This window comes from Polyodon spathula, chromosome 6 (assembly GCF_017654505.1).
Source record: "Polyodon spathula isolate WHYD16114869_AA chromosome 6, ASM1765450v1, whole genome shotgun sequence".
NCBI lineage: Eukaryota > Metazoa > Chordata > Actinopteri > Acipenseriformes > Polyodontidae > Polyodon > Polyodon spathula.
The window spans coordinates 15,341,323-15,357,201 of record NC_054539.1 but is presented as its reverse complement, the minus strand read 5'-3'; the positions used below and the strand labels follow the sequence as shown (position 1 = coordinate 15,357,201).

The 15,879-nt window shown below is 37.0% G+C and overlaps 1 protein-coding gene across 1 annotated transcript; it reads right to left on the bottom strand.

Moving 5' to 3' along the window:
- Positions 1-414: 414 nt before the first annotated feature.
- On the bottom strand, positions 415-15,651 carry LOC121316902 (clavesin-2). Its single transcript, XM_041252211.1, has 6 exons — positions 15,316-15,651; positions 14,516-14,944; positions 12,176-12,350; positions 4,389-4,499; positions 3,141-3,361; positions 415-1,101 (listed from the first exon to the last, which is right to left on the bottom strand). Exons 2-6 carry the CDS (start codon positions 14,902-14,904, stop codon positions 1,008-1,010), a joined length of 990 nt encoding a protein of 329 aa, XP_041108145.1. The 5' UTR covers positions 14,905-14,944; positions 15,316-15,651; the 3' UTR covers positions 415-1,007.
- Positions 15,652-15,879: the final 228 nt, after the last annotated feature.

The following is a 15,879-nucleotide window of genomic DNA, read 5'->3' as shown; positions in this document are numbered from 1 at the left end:
GTATGGGTTAAGTATAAATGTTCACCCAACACATTATTGAATATAGTATGACTTTCAACTAAGGTCTGCTTGAAGACATGGAAACTTGGATTTACAGAAGTTTTAAATTACACAGACTTCAGTGAAAGAGTAGTACAGCATTCATAATGATGTGAATGAAAGGCTAATAAACACCTTTACATACATAGCCAAACATTCTGCATCACTCTACACAATTTTATTAATTTTGCTTCATAGTCTAATGAAACCTGCTGAATAATGTTACGTTAACATACCAAATTACATACCGCTTTGTAGTTTTCCATATACCTAACGAAAAACTGAAATGGAAAACTGACATTTTGAAATCAAACATGAAATGCTGTACTACTATTATGGCTTCAGGTAGACTTTTTGCGATATTATTTTGCAGTTTCTTGATGAATAAAATATCTAAATTATATTCAAATGTTTTTTTGTTTTTTTTTGTTTTAAATTGTCTCTATCCTAGAATTCTAATGCAAAACATCAATATCACGTTTTGCAATATTCTACCAGCAGATATTTCACTGAAGCCCTAAATGTGATAATGGTAAACAATACACATGGTTTTGACAATGCCACCACTGCAAGTGCAACTTGAAACTTGTACAAGCTTTCTGATGATTTAAATCCTGAGTTGCACCTGTCATTAAAGAGCTGGAAACCGCACAATGACAGTTTGTCACAAAATTTCACAACAAGTACACATTTCCAAATTCAGTCTGGACAGTGTTACAACAATTCAGAAATCCAAAGTGTCAAACTCAAGTGTATTTACAATTTTATATTGGCACTTAACAATAAAATGTTGATTCCTTTGTTCATTTGCACCACCTAGATGTTTAGAATAATCGCTGTCTAATTTTATTTTTGCAGCATTTGTACCAAAAACTGCTGTCAGTTTGTTCCTTATCTTTCCTCCTTAACTTCCATGTTATCACCCATTTGTGGGACAATCGTTGCTGGACTGTTCAATATGCACGTGATTAGTCAAGTGAAAGTAAGGGCTGCATGTTCTCCTCTTCACGTTTTTCCTTATCCGGACGCTTTAAGACTCCAGGTTCCACCACTGACTGCGATCTATAAGGACATTAAAAAGGATTGACTACTTCAAAAATACATTTCGACATCCTGTACAACAAAGCATCACCAAACTGCAGAGTCAGGTTTTATCTCAAAAGCTTCTTGGTCTCTCACTTTTAAGTATCTTATGCTATGCAGCTATTCCAAAGAGTGTAACCTCCTGGTGCTTGTCAATAATTTTACGAACAATTATTGGAGGATGCTCAACTGGTCTTAAACACAGTAGGATATCTCCTTTAGGTCACCAGCACAATTTCTGAATAGGTTTTTCGAGCTCGAGAGAACCTACGTATTGAGTCTTGCCTGCTTTGATAGGCTGGTTGGGTGGAATTATAATGAGCCTCTAATCTCAATGATTGCACCATCAAAAGGCTCCTATTAGTGTGCCCCTACAAGGCTCTACTCCCTCCTGACTCAGAAGTCTGGGGACAGCAGTCTGGTCCATGGTTTATAGAAATGGGGGACATTTTTGTTGGGCGACATTTTCGATTTGTATTGTGGTATCCAACGGAATGAAGCACAAGCAATTTCCTACCAGACAAGGTAGAAAAGTGGTTGTTTCAGTGACATGATAGGAAAATGACGAGGCCCCAAACACAAAAGGCATCATGTTAACTGAAAAAAATGGCATCATGTTGACTTTAAGAAAAGTCTCAATTGAATGATTGGTAACATTGTACTTCCAGAAAATACTCCACCAAATGGCTTCGCCACTAACCCTGGAAGTAATCAATATAACGTGTAAAAAACCCTTATTTGTGTACAATTGCTTTTTTCTAATTTCACTATATGTGACCACACAATAGATAGGAGGCTGTGTGGTCCAGTGGTTAAACGGGCATGTAACGAGGAGGTACCTGGTTCAAATCCCAGCTCAGCCACTGACTCGTTGTGTGACCCTGAGAGTCCCTTAACCTACTTGTGCTCCGTCTTTCAGGTGAGACTCTGCAGCTGATGCATACTTCACACACCCTAGTCTTGTATCTTGTAAAGTGCTTTGTGATGGTGTTCCACTATGAAAGGTGCTACATAAAGATTATTATATACTATGCCAGGTGTGCACAATGGACCTGAAATCCTCCAGATTTAAATAATGTATTGATTAGTGTAAAACTGGTTGAATTAAATAGTTCAGGAGTGCCCAGGACATTGAGGAACAGAATTGTGCATCCTACAGTTTTCCTTTACAGGGTTTCATTTCTTAAATCGCTGTGGATATAAATGGGTTTACATAATTTCACAATTTTTTCATTTCAACTTTAATAAAAAGGAAAATTAAGTTTCAATATACTTGCATGTCTGATCTACTATTTCAGTTTCTTTGGTCATATTTTATTTTAACTGGTGTGAGGTTTTCTAGAAGGCTTAAAGCCCAAATATAATCAAAGAATACTCATAGAAATAGTAATATTTGTTTTACATATAATATAATGTAAAACAAAATATAAGTATCGCACTAGCCCTAGTTTTATGAAAGTTGTACCAGGTCTTGAAATTGACTTCCCCAGTTGACTTCATGTATGTTTGTCTAACCTGTATTACTTGTAAGAAAACTTTAAAAAAAGGAATATAGCAAATGAACTTGAATATAATGGCACGCCATAACTCAGTAGTTCAAATGACAAGTCAAACATGCACTTCATGCCAAGTATACTGCATATAGATTTAACTTCAAAAGGCTGCATTAACCCTAGAGGCTTGATACGATGCACCCGTGCAAGTCTGCAGAAACGGATAGACAAGTCTAGAAAATTAAGACCCTGTATGTCAAGTATGCTTTCGTTTTAGGAGTGTTGCATTTTTTATATGACAAACCTTAAATATATCAATTGCATTTGTTTTTAACATTTGCAAATGGTACAGTAACCTTTCATGACACAAATGGATGTTTTATAAATAAACAAACAAGTTTTATAACAGACCATTAAGTGCATTCTCTTTAATCTAAAGAGCCCTTATATTATGACCTTACTCCTCTGCAAGAAGTTATTTGACATACTATTTATTAACTACAAACACATGAGAAAAAGAACTACCTCTTCATGGTTTTTGGAGATAAATCTTTCTCCAGCTCTTCCACTGCCAGACTGTACGATTCTGGGTTGTATTCACTATCGTCGTCATACTCGTGGTCTAGAAGTGTTCGCGCCCAGGTGCCCATGTCATATGGTGGCAGCATCCCTCCAAATTCAGAAGGCAGGATCTCAGGGTGAATAAGCTGATGCAAGCTGTTCAGATTGTTGCCATGCATAAATATCTGCCAAGTCAGTATAAAAAAAAAAAAAACAGGGTATGAACAATAACGATCAGTAGCAGTGAAGATTCCAGTACATTCCATTTGCAGGTTGCACTGCGGATTGCCTTAGTCCTGTTACAGAACACAGACATTATAAAAATGCACATAATGAATTTAGTCAAAGGGATTTTCATTTGTCAAATCATTTCCCAAGGTTTTTTTTTTGCATTGCCTCCATGTGTTTATACTACAACAGTAGACATCAATAAAAAAATAGCAAAAATCTAGCGAAATATAATTATAGTGAAAATGTCACTCGCACCTATGCTGAATCGCTGCATTCAAAGTAATCTTGCAATTAAAAAAAAAAAAAGCAAACCATACTGTGTAGATTTTTGTACATAAGGTGTTACAATATTCATCAGTTATTCATGTCGATCAGTAATTGTCAGAAATCTAAACAAATGGGTACTTTTCCACAAATATATCAACAACCGCTGACAACCGCATTGGCCATTTTAAAAGTAAAAAGCTAAACCTTACAATTTCTACTACCTTTTTTTTTTTTTTTTTTTTTAATTAATGCAACCGAGAGCTGCTTTTTCTCAAATGGGAAGGGGGGGGGGGGGGGGGGGGGGGGGGGATGTTGTACACTGGCTCACCTTACTATTGGAAAGACCAAAATATCTCCCAGTGGGTGAAGGTTTCTGTGATTTGGGCTACTGTAGTATATCTGATTGTCACGATATGTTGCACACTTGTGTAACCCGTATGTCCATTTTCCAGTGGTAGTTTTCCACAAACGCCATCATTCCAGGGACACCCAGAAAGCTTTATGGATACTTGATGGGCAGGTTAGTCAATGCAGCTTTTCTGCATTGAGGGAATATATTTTTTTCTTTACAGATTTAAATGTGCATGTGCCAATATCCTGGATGGTTTCTTTAAAAAAATTCAGTCAGCTGTGCACCTGTGTGGATTTGAATGCAGGACATCCCTCTCTTGCATAAAATGAGACTTGCTGTAATGCTTTTTTTTATTTTCTTACCCTTTTCCTTGTCTTTTCCTTTAGAAAAGGCCGTATGACTGTGTAGAGAGCGTGGATGTACCATGGCTGATTAACAAAATGAATTCCCCCGAATCGAGCAGGAAAGCTATCCTGTAAATGAAAAAGAAATGAAATTACTTCATTGGCTACAGAGTGTAAATAAATGATTAACCTAAGAAATAAATCCTATTTTATTCACATCCTGGTCTCTTTTGTGTGTTCCATTCACTGCATATCCAGTATCACCAAAAGCCTTTACCTGCTGGGTTACTTTGACTTTTATAATGAAAGGCTACTTAGATGATGTTTTCCTATCATAAAAGCTTCACCCAGGCCCTAACTGTTACTGATTTTATATATATATATATATATATATAATTATTGGTAAAATAAAATAGTGGAGATATGTGAGTTTAAGCCAACAACACAATGTCATACCTGGCAGTAAATATCTAAAAATGGCAGAAAACTGATTCATCTGGCCACTGTGCCTCTTCTGCCCTACTGTGAAAATCACATGCGTCTCTCTTCCTAAAGGGGAGGTAATTAAGAGACATGACTGGGCTTTAGCTCATTTGTTATTCAGTAGTTCACTTGCGGTACTGTACGTCTAGGTCAGTTTCATGAATTTTAAATATTCATTTAGAAAAACAGGCTTACTCTTTGAAATATTTCAACATGATTAGTAAAACAGGCTCTACAATTCAAATCCAACTATTAGATATGTTTAATTTACACATTTATTTATTATATTGTTTTATGTTTCCATTTCACTGCATGTTTGAATAAGCAAATGCTCATGTTGCAAAGGGATGTGAAGGAGGGTAAAATGTTCTGAAGGCTCCTCTCTCTTGGTAGCATTAAGGGGCTGCTTTTATTAAATACAAAAGTCCCCCAGGCAAATGCGTCCTTAATCAAATCTTTCATTGAAATTTAACATTCTGGTATTGCATTTTTTCATTCACAAATTTCATCACTATTGTATCAGCAGTTTCTCCAGATGTGTAAAAAATGTAAATGTGACATAGGGCGCCTCTATATACTCCCTGATTTTGATACATTCAAATGGGATATATGGTTCTCTCTATATACTCTAAAAACCTTTAAGTCAATTTTCTGGGTATTTTTAGGGGGTCCTAAAAGGGGGGGGAGGGGGGGACACTTATACACCGGTGTGACCTATAGGCTTTTTCCTGAAATTATTGTCTCAAAAAGGGGGTGAGGGGTGAGTTATACACCGATACGACTTATACACCGTTTTTTATGGTATATGTACATCATACTATCTCCTCTCTATCCCTGTAGCCAGGCGTATGAATCCTCAGCACGGGATAATAAGTGATATAGACCCCACCAGCCAGTAAGTAAATTACTAATTGGAAAGGAAAGCTTCTGATTTCTCTAGATAACATATACAAGAATGTGGCATAGTAAACCCAAAATGGGTTGATCAAAGCATGCATCTGGCAGACGCTGGACACATCTGGACCTGCAGCTATTACAAGCTATGTTGTCACAGTTCAGGAAACCCCCCCTGACATCCCTATTGTTTGGTTAGTATGGTATACAAAGGTTGAACAGAAAGTGGAAAAAATGTAGACATACTTTTGAGTATAAAGGCTGTTTTTTGTGTGACAGGTTAATTTCATATGCTAATGTTATAACTAAAATGTATTCAGTTATCTATAAAAGCTGCATGTTGGTGTTACGTTCAGTAACAACGGGCAAGGCAGCAGATCCAACAAAGGGGTGATAGTATGTGGTCAGGTGGTAGGTGCTTCCCTATCCAAGACTGCACACATTACTTGTTTCATGAGGAAGAGTCTATTAAGCGATTACTGGATTCTATGGTCTATTGTGGAGTGACAGATTACCTCACCAATTTCCATGTTAGAGACATATTCCTCTAAACAATGTTGAATGCCCAATAGCAGATTAGTACCATCCTGGCAGACTGTTGTGGCCCCACATCCAAGTGTATTTCAGTCTAATCATATAATGAAACAACACTTAAACATAACCTTAAAGCAAAAGAAGAATGAGCTTGAAGGGATATCTTTCAGGATGAAAGCTAAAGAACATGCAGGATGCAACACAAGCTGGGGGGTAAAAAGAAAAAATGGTCGACCTCCCACTGACTCTCATTGTTCTATAGTGCTACAGAAGTGTTTTATTGTTGTTTTATTTTAAAGGATGAAAGCAACATTGATGGTCTGAATCGTTTTATGTGCTCGCCGACTATCTCTAATAAATGGAAGAGTTGTTTCTTGCACATTATTTGCTATGGCACATGGTTCGTCATCACACAAAAGGCAGATAGGTGGATAGAGAGTACTAAGGCCATTGCAATATAGGTCATTTAATTATGTCATGATTTAAATGGTAGTTAATTACTGATAGTCATGTATCAGTTAATTTTTAATTAATTTAATCCTTGAAATGCTTTAATGTTTATGAATTTGGTTAGCAATGAAGTGTAAAGCTTTTTTTTTAAATAAAAAATGTAGTCCAATTATTTTTTTCCCCCCCAGATTTTCTCCGTTTATTTCCCAGTACATGCTGTAGCAGTATGTAAAATTCCCCATTAACAACACAACCGCAAAATGAAATCTAAATGTTACCTATGCAGAAATTCTTAATTTTAACTGTTGTTAAAAATAACAACAGTTTCATGAATTAAAACAGTATCCAGTCAGTCTTCAAAATTGGAGAATATAGTGCTCGATAAGGCCCTAATGTCACAGTTCACTTGCAAATGTAAATGCGCAAAAGCAACTAAAGAGTACAGATTTTTTTTTTTTAAATGCATCACTATATCTAAAACTGTTTAATGATTAACTTTTACATTACTGTACCTTGTCTCATTTGCTTTGTTTTTGGAGGAAGCGCTGTGTAACTGCAGTGCACAATAAAGACAGACTAATTTGCCATGACAGAAAAAAACAAAAAAAAAAAAAAAAAAAAAACACAGGCTGTGATAGTTAAACAAGTCGTTTGTAACATCGAAGAGATGGGCTTTTTATCTTTGTGTCGGAAATCACGTGTGACGGGTAAGTGCATATTGATCTTATTCTTAATACAAGGATGGTAAAACGTGACTGATGTGTATCTGAGTGTTGTATATATGAGTGCTGACTGTATTGTAGAAGGATCAATGAATGCTGCAAAATATCAAGACATTTTGCATTCTCATTTGTTACTCAGTGCTAGGCGACTTATTGGATGGAAGTTTGCATTCCAGCAGGATAATGACCCTAAGCATTCTGCAAAGTCTACAAAGGAATTTCTGAAGAAAAGGAAGATTACAGTTATGGCTTGGCCATCTCGGTCCCCAGACTTGAATCTCATCGAGATGTTGTGGATTGAGCTGTATTTGTTGAAGAATGGGCAAAAATATCTCTGGAAAGATGTCAAGAACTGGTTTCAAAATACAAAAAAGACTGCAAGCTGTAAAGGAAGCAAAGGGTGGGCACACAAAATACTAATGTAAGGGTGCACAAATACTTTAGTTTAAAAGTATGAAATTAGTTTTTGCATGTTTTTCATTTTAAGCATGTTATGTGTTTCATTATAAAGCTGAATCTCTATTTTATATCGATCAATAAAATAATTTGAAATTATAGAAATTATTTTCTTTGTGGTTTTTCTCATTTTTTTTAACTGCCCAAATACTTTTGTCTGCGACTGTATGTAAATGAACACATCTGCAGGGAATAACAGAGAAAATTAGTTATTGGTTATATACCTCTAACCACTAACGCATTCTTTCTGTTATTCCCTGAAGATTTGTTTTCTACTTTCCACCCCAATGCAATGCATTATTTTGCTCAATATGATGCACCAGCTGCACCATCAATTGAAAACTGCAGGATAGCATGAAATGAAAACACTCCGGTTGCCCACAAGCAAGACCCACATAGTTCAGATATGGTTTCTTTTCAGTTAAAAAGACAACGGCTAAAGGTCACATGATTTGCATAAGCGTCCAAGGTGACATTTTATATTCTCTTGCCAAATTCAGCTCAGTATCTTCCGTGGGACTGCCTATCAACAATGCATTAGAGGCACCACTTGCTTTTTGCCACACCAGCTCACACAGTGGACAAATTGGATTATACCATAGTAAAGAGACACAGACAGGCTAGCCATGGGAACCAAAGATGTACATCAAGATAATTTAAGTGTCAGACTCACTTATTGGACACAATCAAAAAATTGTACAATACAAAATTCTAGAGGACCCAGATACCTTCTAGTAACCTCAAGTAAATTGTAATTCCTACTTAGCTTCAATCTTGATTGTCCCTATAGAATTTTGTATTTTAACTTTACATTTCTAATGCATTTTCTTAATCTTGGCACATCACTGAAGGCACATATATATGCTTCACCATATCTCTCTGGGCTTTACAATGTTAACTTATGCTTTCACTGAGCTTTATTACTTTGCTCTGCTTTTACTATGGGAGACTTTTATAAGGGTCTCCTCCATGTTTTGGTCTTCTCGACTGTATTACTCAGATCCCCAACTCAAAGATAGTATCATTCTTATCAGTGGCAAGTAATTAATGAAGTGGCACCTAATATGAAAGAGACACATTAATGATAACTCCAGATTAAATGAGAAATGTAAATTACAGCAAAATTATTTATTTACTATCAAATCCATTAAGATGAAGCAGTTTTTTGACAGATAAATCCTGCCTGTTAATGGCTCCAAAGATGTTATGAGGGAATGTTTACTTGCATGCAAAGGGTAACATCATCCATAGTAGTTCCTCTCAATAAATGTGCTATTTGTTTGTGCCATTTTAATAACTTATTGTTAATTTAGGCCTCAGCATACTAAATTAATGTTGTTTATACAGTAGTTGAGATTTATTATATCTAGAACTACTACACTGATAAAGTTATGGGCAGTTATACAATGTTTTAATCGCCATCACGTTTGTATTCAAAAGACAAAAAATAAATAATGAATACACTAGCCATGTCTTCATATTTAGCTCTGTGTTTTGCTGTTTCATCATCCTCCTGTTCTGTTTGCATTTGGTACAGCCTTCTCTCTACACTGAGACAGTTGTATGGATGGGTTTACATTCTCAGCAGTCTCAGTTTGACTGCTCAGTTTGCACACCTTCCTTCTGTGTAACTCTTCCACACCAGATTTACTGTAATCTCATTTCCTTTGAAGGTGGTTGAAAGGCTGTTAAGTGTTATAAAATTTATTGAGGAGTTAAGAGGGTTTTATACTATAATTTGAATGAATTCCTTTCAGAGATCTGCAGTCATATGAATAAAATCTGCATGTGTAAGTCAAATTAGAGCTGAGTGATAGCAATAAGCTTTTGTGCTGGTACTCATATTGTGGTGGCACTGGATTCTGGTGACAGTATTTGTATCTATGTAGCTCCGCCGAATACAACCAGTCTTCCGTCCTCCCCTTTGTAAAATGCCTTAGTTCAATGTTTGTGTTTTGGAGTGCCCAGTCTTCATTTGAGTACTCCAAGCTAGGCTAAGCAAAAAAATTTGCACAGATGTAATTTTTGTAATTGCTCTCAGTCGTATGTGTCAGACCTGTATCTAGAAAGAGGATCTATCACCAGCAGTGCACCTGGATGCAGCTGTGTAGAAGCAAAGGAACTGAAATCAGAGAGGAGGCACTCTTTTACTTTGACCCAGAAAGCAAGCTATAGACTAGAACAGTGTACTTATTAGCCAGAAGAAAAATAAATGTTCACAAAAGCTCTTAAAAACATCTCCTCTGTTGTGTGATTCCCGCCAGACTCCATAAAAGATAATCAATCTTGACTATAGCTCTGCTCAGTTGCATTGTATTTCTGTAACACAGTTTGACAAACTGGCTTTAACATTGGTTCTATGAAAAACGGATTAGAGTTATCAGTAAAATGAAGTATGATGAACAGACAGACAATCACAATATGTGACCACTCAATATCAGAAAAGTACAGGTCCCTTGGCTGTGTGACCTCAATTAATATGGAAATGTATTCTCCTCCCACAAAATGGAGAAATAATACTGCATCTGCAGTCCCAAAGAAGGTTGTTACATTCAATACATTGGGGTCCTTTCAATTCATCTAAAGGGTGGCGGTATTTAGATGTAATAATTAACAAAGACACTAAGAGCCATATTTTCAAAGTATTTACTCCAGCCTTTAATTAACTCCTAGAGAAAAACACCTAATGACTTTACAAAACCAGTGTCAAACATGAAAGTAACGAAATTGAAGATCTCTTAAGCACTCTCAAGTTGTTTGTTTCTCAGTTTTGTACCTTACTGTTGAATTAAAAAAATACAATTGTTAATTAAAGACTAGAACATAAGAAAGTTTACAAACGAGAGGAGGCTATTCGGCCCATCTTGTTCGTTTGGTTGTTAGTAGCTTATTGATCCTAAAATCTCATCAAGCAGCTTCTTGAAGGATCCCAGGGTGTCAGCTTCAACAACATTACTGGGGAGTTGATTTCAAACCCTCACAATTCTCTGTGTAAAAAAGTGCCTCCTATTTTCTGTTCTGAAAGCCCCTTTGTCTAATCTCCATTTGTGACCCCTGGTCCTTGTTTCTTTTTTCAGGCTGAAAAAGTCCCTTGGGTCGACACTGTCAATACCTTTTAGAATTTTGAATGCTTGAATTAGGTCGCCACGTAGTCTTCTTTGTTCAAGACTGAACAGATTCAATTATTTTAGCCTGTCTGCATATGACATGCCTTTTAAGCCCGGAATAATTCTGGTCGCTCTTCTTTGCACTCTTTCTAGAGCAGCAATATCTTTTTTATAGCGAGGTGACCAGAACTGCACACAATATTCAAGATGAGGTCTTACTAGTGCATTGTACAGTTGTAACATTACTTCCCTTGATTTAAATTCAACACTTTTCACAATGTATCCGAGCATCTTGTTAGCCTTTTTTATAGCTTCCCCACATTGTCTAGATGAAGACATTTCTGAGTCAACAAAAACTCCTAGGTCTTTTTCATAGATTCTTTCTCCAATTTCAGTATCTCCCATATGATATTTATAATGTACATTTTTATTTCCTGCGTGCAGTACCTTACACTTTTCTCTATTAAATGTCATTTGCCATGTGTCTGCCCAGTTCTGAATTTTGTCTAGCTCATTTTGAATAACCTTTGCTGCTGCAACAGTGTTTGCCACTCCTCCTACTTTTGTGTTGTCTGCAAATTTAACAAGTTTGCTTACTATACCAGAATCTAAATCATTAATGTAGATTAGGAATAGCAGAGGACCTAATACTGATCCCTGTGGTACACCGCTGGTTACCACACTCCATTCTGAGGTTTTTCCTCTAATAAGTACTTTCTGTTTTCTACATGTTAACCACTCCCTAATCCATGTACATGTGTTTCCTTGAATCCCAACTGCGTTCAGTTTGAGAATTAATCTTTTGTGCAGGACTTTGTCAAAAGCTTTCTGGAAATCTAAATAAACCATGTTATATGCTTTGCAATTATCCATTATCAATGTTGCATCCTCAAAAAAATCAAGCAAGTTAGTTAGACACGATCTCCCTTTCCTAAAACCATGTTGACTGTCTCCCAGGACCCTGTTACCATATAGGTCATTTTCCATTTTAGAGTAAGTGCTTTGAAAATATGGTCCTATGGTTCTAAAAATCAAACATCCAACCTTTCATATTTGTATCTCTAGTTTATTTCTGAGTTAAAAAAACAAAGTGCATTTTGTCAACTGAACAGACCCAGGTATTGCAAATATACAGTATCTGTATAACAAAACATTGTACCTGAAGGCCTTCTATGGCTAGGCGCAGCATGCTTGGCGTTAGTTTTGAGGCTTGCTTGAAGGTGAAGTTGCTCCAGTCTATGATCAAAACAAATCCGTTCACCTGCAGCTCTGGATCTTCAATCATGGCTTCCAGGGATAAAAGGATTGCCCGCAAAATATCTACAAATGTATACCTGTGCGCAGGTAAAACATAAAAAAAAAAAAAGTGATTGCATTACAGTAGCATAACATTCAGCAATATAGGCAGTGTGTTAAACCACAGGGCACACATAACCAAGTAATAATATGGCATTAACAATGTATCTGCCAACTACTTGAGGAATAAGTGTGTAATGGAAACGGTATGTAAGAAAATGTTGTTCTGAAGACAATCACCATGGAGGCTAATTACATAATACAGTAACCTTGTAAGAGCAGGAACCATTGGCAATTACAGTACAATGACACAGCTTTTAATGCCCTGTAATCTGAAGTGGTACTGGAGTGTACTGATGCAAAATAAATATCAATGGACCTTCCAATGATTTGCTTTTGATTATTACCTTTTAAGTACTGGTAAATTTATTTATTTATTTTTTTCAAACTGCACATCCCCAAGGCGGGATCTCAAGTTTAGGACAAAAAAGTGACAATGCGGCAGGCTATAGCCAATCAAAGCAAAGTAGTCATTGTGATGCAATGTTTGGGTGGGATCTTCCCCTCTCACAACAAATCATGTGCAAGTCGCGTTTGACTGACAGCTTGTGAGGCAGTTGGCGGATTTATTTGAAATGTGAAGTGTTTTAAGCAAACTTGCAGACTAATTATTAGTAGTAGTGTGGCAGTCAAAATGAGGAAACAAATCAGTGTTTTGTTTTTTGAAAGACAACTGACAGATAATGTAGCCGCAAAACCAACTCACATATCACCCTCTTCCTCCAAATCGGCAAATTATTCATTTGCATCTATTTCAGCAGTGAATATTGCTAATACAACAGCCGCTTTCAAATTAACACATAAGATATTGCCTCAAGAAAGCCGCGTCTGCATGCTTGCCAACGTCCAACACATTCAGCAGCAGAGAAAGTCTACTATTGTCATGTACTTGTATGTTGTACAACATTAATATGGATGAAGCTGCTTTTTTTTTTTTTTTTGTCTTCGTTCAAATACAGCGGAAATTGACTGTGGGGAAAAATGATCCCACACTAATTTAAGTTTGAGATGATTGCCTTTCCAAATATGCAAGCACTTTTAAGACACTTCTCCGTGAACAGGATGGCAGCTGAGAGAGTCTCAATGCTTTGAAGTCAATGAACATACGGGCTCTCCTGTAGTTTGAAAGAGACCTGTGATTCTGCGGACTATCTATAATTGCAATATTCAGCAACAGCAACCCCAACACCTTACGGGTTGGAGCATTCTAGCTAGGCAACGGTAAGTCATTTATTAGCAGTCGTTATATTTAATAATTGCTTACACTGTGTTCCCGCTGGTTTGGTGACGCTACATGTTTGGCTTTTTAAAGCGCATTCAAATGTTTTTTTTTTTGTTTTTTTTTTCTACTTCAAACATTTTAAATGGATTTACAGGGGACATATTTGACGTATTCAGGGTTTTAATGGATTTAAATCATGTTTGTAATGTCAACTATTTCCTGTTATGTCAGACCTTTCGTACTTGCCCGTCCAATCTAAATTGCCCCCCGTCCCCGTCCCCGTCCCCGTCCCATTTCCAAGCCTGGCTACGGCACTGCCGTAACACCCACTTGAATACTTTTTGACTGAAATACCACAATCAGATCAAATGTTCAAAAAGCGGTTTCAATTTCACATTGGTGTCTGACACAGCAAACAATTTATGACGGTGACAGTAAGATGCCCTGTGCCGAAGGCAAGGCCATCTAACAAAAGACAATGTCAATTACCTACAAATAACTGCTGTGGAGGATATTAACGCTATTATAAACCATTCCTTTTTTTTTCTGTTAAGACATTTTGTAAATGTGCATTTAGATTATATTTTGGTCTGGATCACTTATGCTGCTTGAAATGTATGTTGCCGTTTAAGCCAAATAAGCCACGAAACTCATAGCACGTCAGTAGTATCATATCGTATATTTTTTAAATGATATGCATTAACCCAATATGGTCCACGATAGTTTAGGTTTAGTTTGTTATGAAGTACACCATACAGTATAACCAGCACCAGCTCTTTATGACATCACTGTGTGCTACAATGATCAAACAGCATCGGATGTCAATTGAATTGGCACACACATCGAGTTCGTTAAACAAAGTAAATATTGAAAGAGAAACAGGCCTATGTTATATAATTTTAAATGGGTTACAAAAATTACCTGCTCTGGTCCCAGTTTGCAGCAAAGAGAACCAAGATTTTCCTGCCATAGTGGTCCAGATTGGATAGCACTCCTGGAAAGCCATCTTTCAGAGCCTGTTTAATGCCCGGGTCTGTTGCTTTGAAGTTTTTGAACATATCCAGATTCTGCTGGCGGTATTCGAAATACTGAGCGAGTAACCTGAACGCCTCGAAATGGTTAAATTTCCTCGCTCTGAGGAATCGCAGGATGAAGGCATCGTCTGTCCTGAGAAAGCCAATGTCTGGACGGGTGATGATCATGTCCCTCACTTCCTGAATATCCTGGTGCAAAGTGTCTGGGTTCTCTTTCAGCTCCACCTTAGATTTCTCCAGGGTTTCGGGGGACAAGCCCGCTTGTAAATGAGTCATTTTTTTTTTAAATATTATTTTTTACACGCTCACAGCGAACCTTTAAAACAAAAAAATATGCGTCAGTAACAATTCAGCTTGCAGTTTTTAAATTGACGGTCATTTTTAGCTATCAATCCACAAAGGTAAACATTTTAAATATTAACAGGCCAGTCATAACAATACATCTGTACTAAATCTCATTTATGTAGATCGAAAAACGTTAAAAACGTGTTTTTTTTTTTTTTTTGTTTTGTTTTAATGTATAGCTAAATTTCTGCACGCATTTATTTGTTTATTTAATGGATGCTCATCCACCCTGACATAACGGTACCATGCAGTATTCCTTTCCTTGCATCCCCACCCCAAAGACCTAAACACCAGAATCACCACCCCCCAAAAAAACAAAAAAAAAAAAACCCACTATCCTACCATCAAGCGGCCAAGCAATGCGGCGCCCTGCAGTAACTCTTCAGTCTTGTCATAACAATTATTTCAGAATGTATTGCATTTCAAAGCGTAACTGTTCTCGATTGCCTCAGTTGAACCAGAGGGATGTAGCTTGCCGATATCCTCACTCTTTCGAAGCAGTCATTTCTCATCCCTGTATTATTTTTTTATTTATTAAGATCTCATGCTGCTTTATTCCGATGCATTATGCTTGTGCTGTGTTGTGAGGTTTACGTCACTATGTCCCTGCCGCTTCTAGTGCTGCTTTGTTGCTGGTGAAAGGGAGTCAAAATCCTTGCTCCGGCAGTATAATCAGTCAGTCAGTGAATAGCTTCGGGAGGAGGGGGTGAGTCGCACATCATCTGTTGGTTTTACCAGAACACCTGCTCTTTGACCGCAACCAGCCAGACCCTCGTTTACTGTGAAGTTATACATGCAGTCAAATATCGCTCATCACTGCAATTCAGAGAGACAGTTTGATGTAACATAGGGGTTTATTTAAAAATAATCAATAAAGTGCCTTCCTGCGGATCAATATCCCCTAAG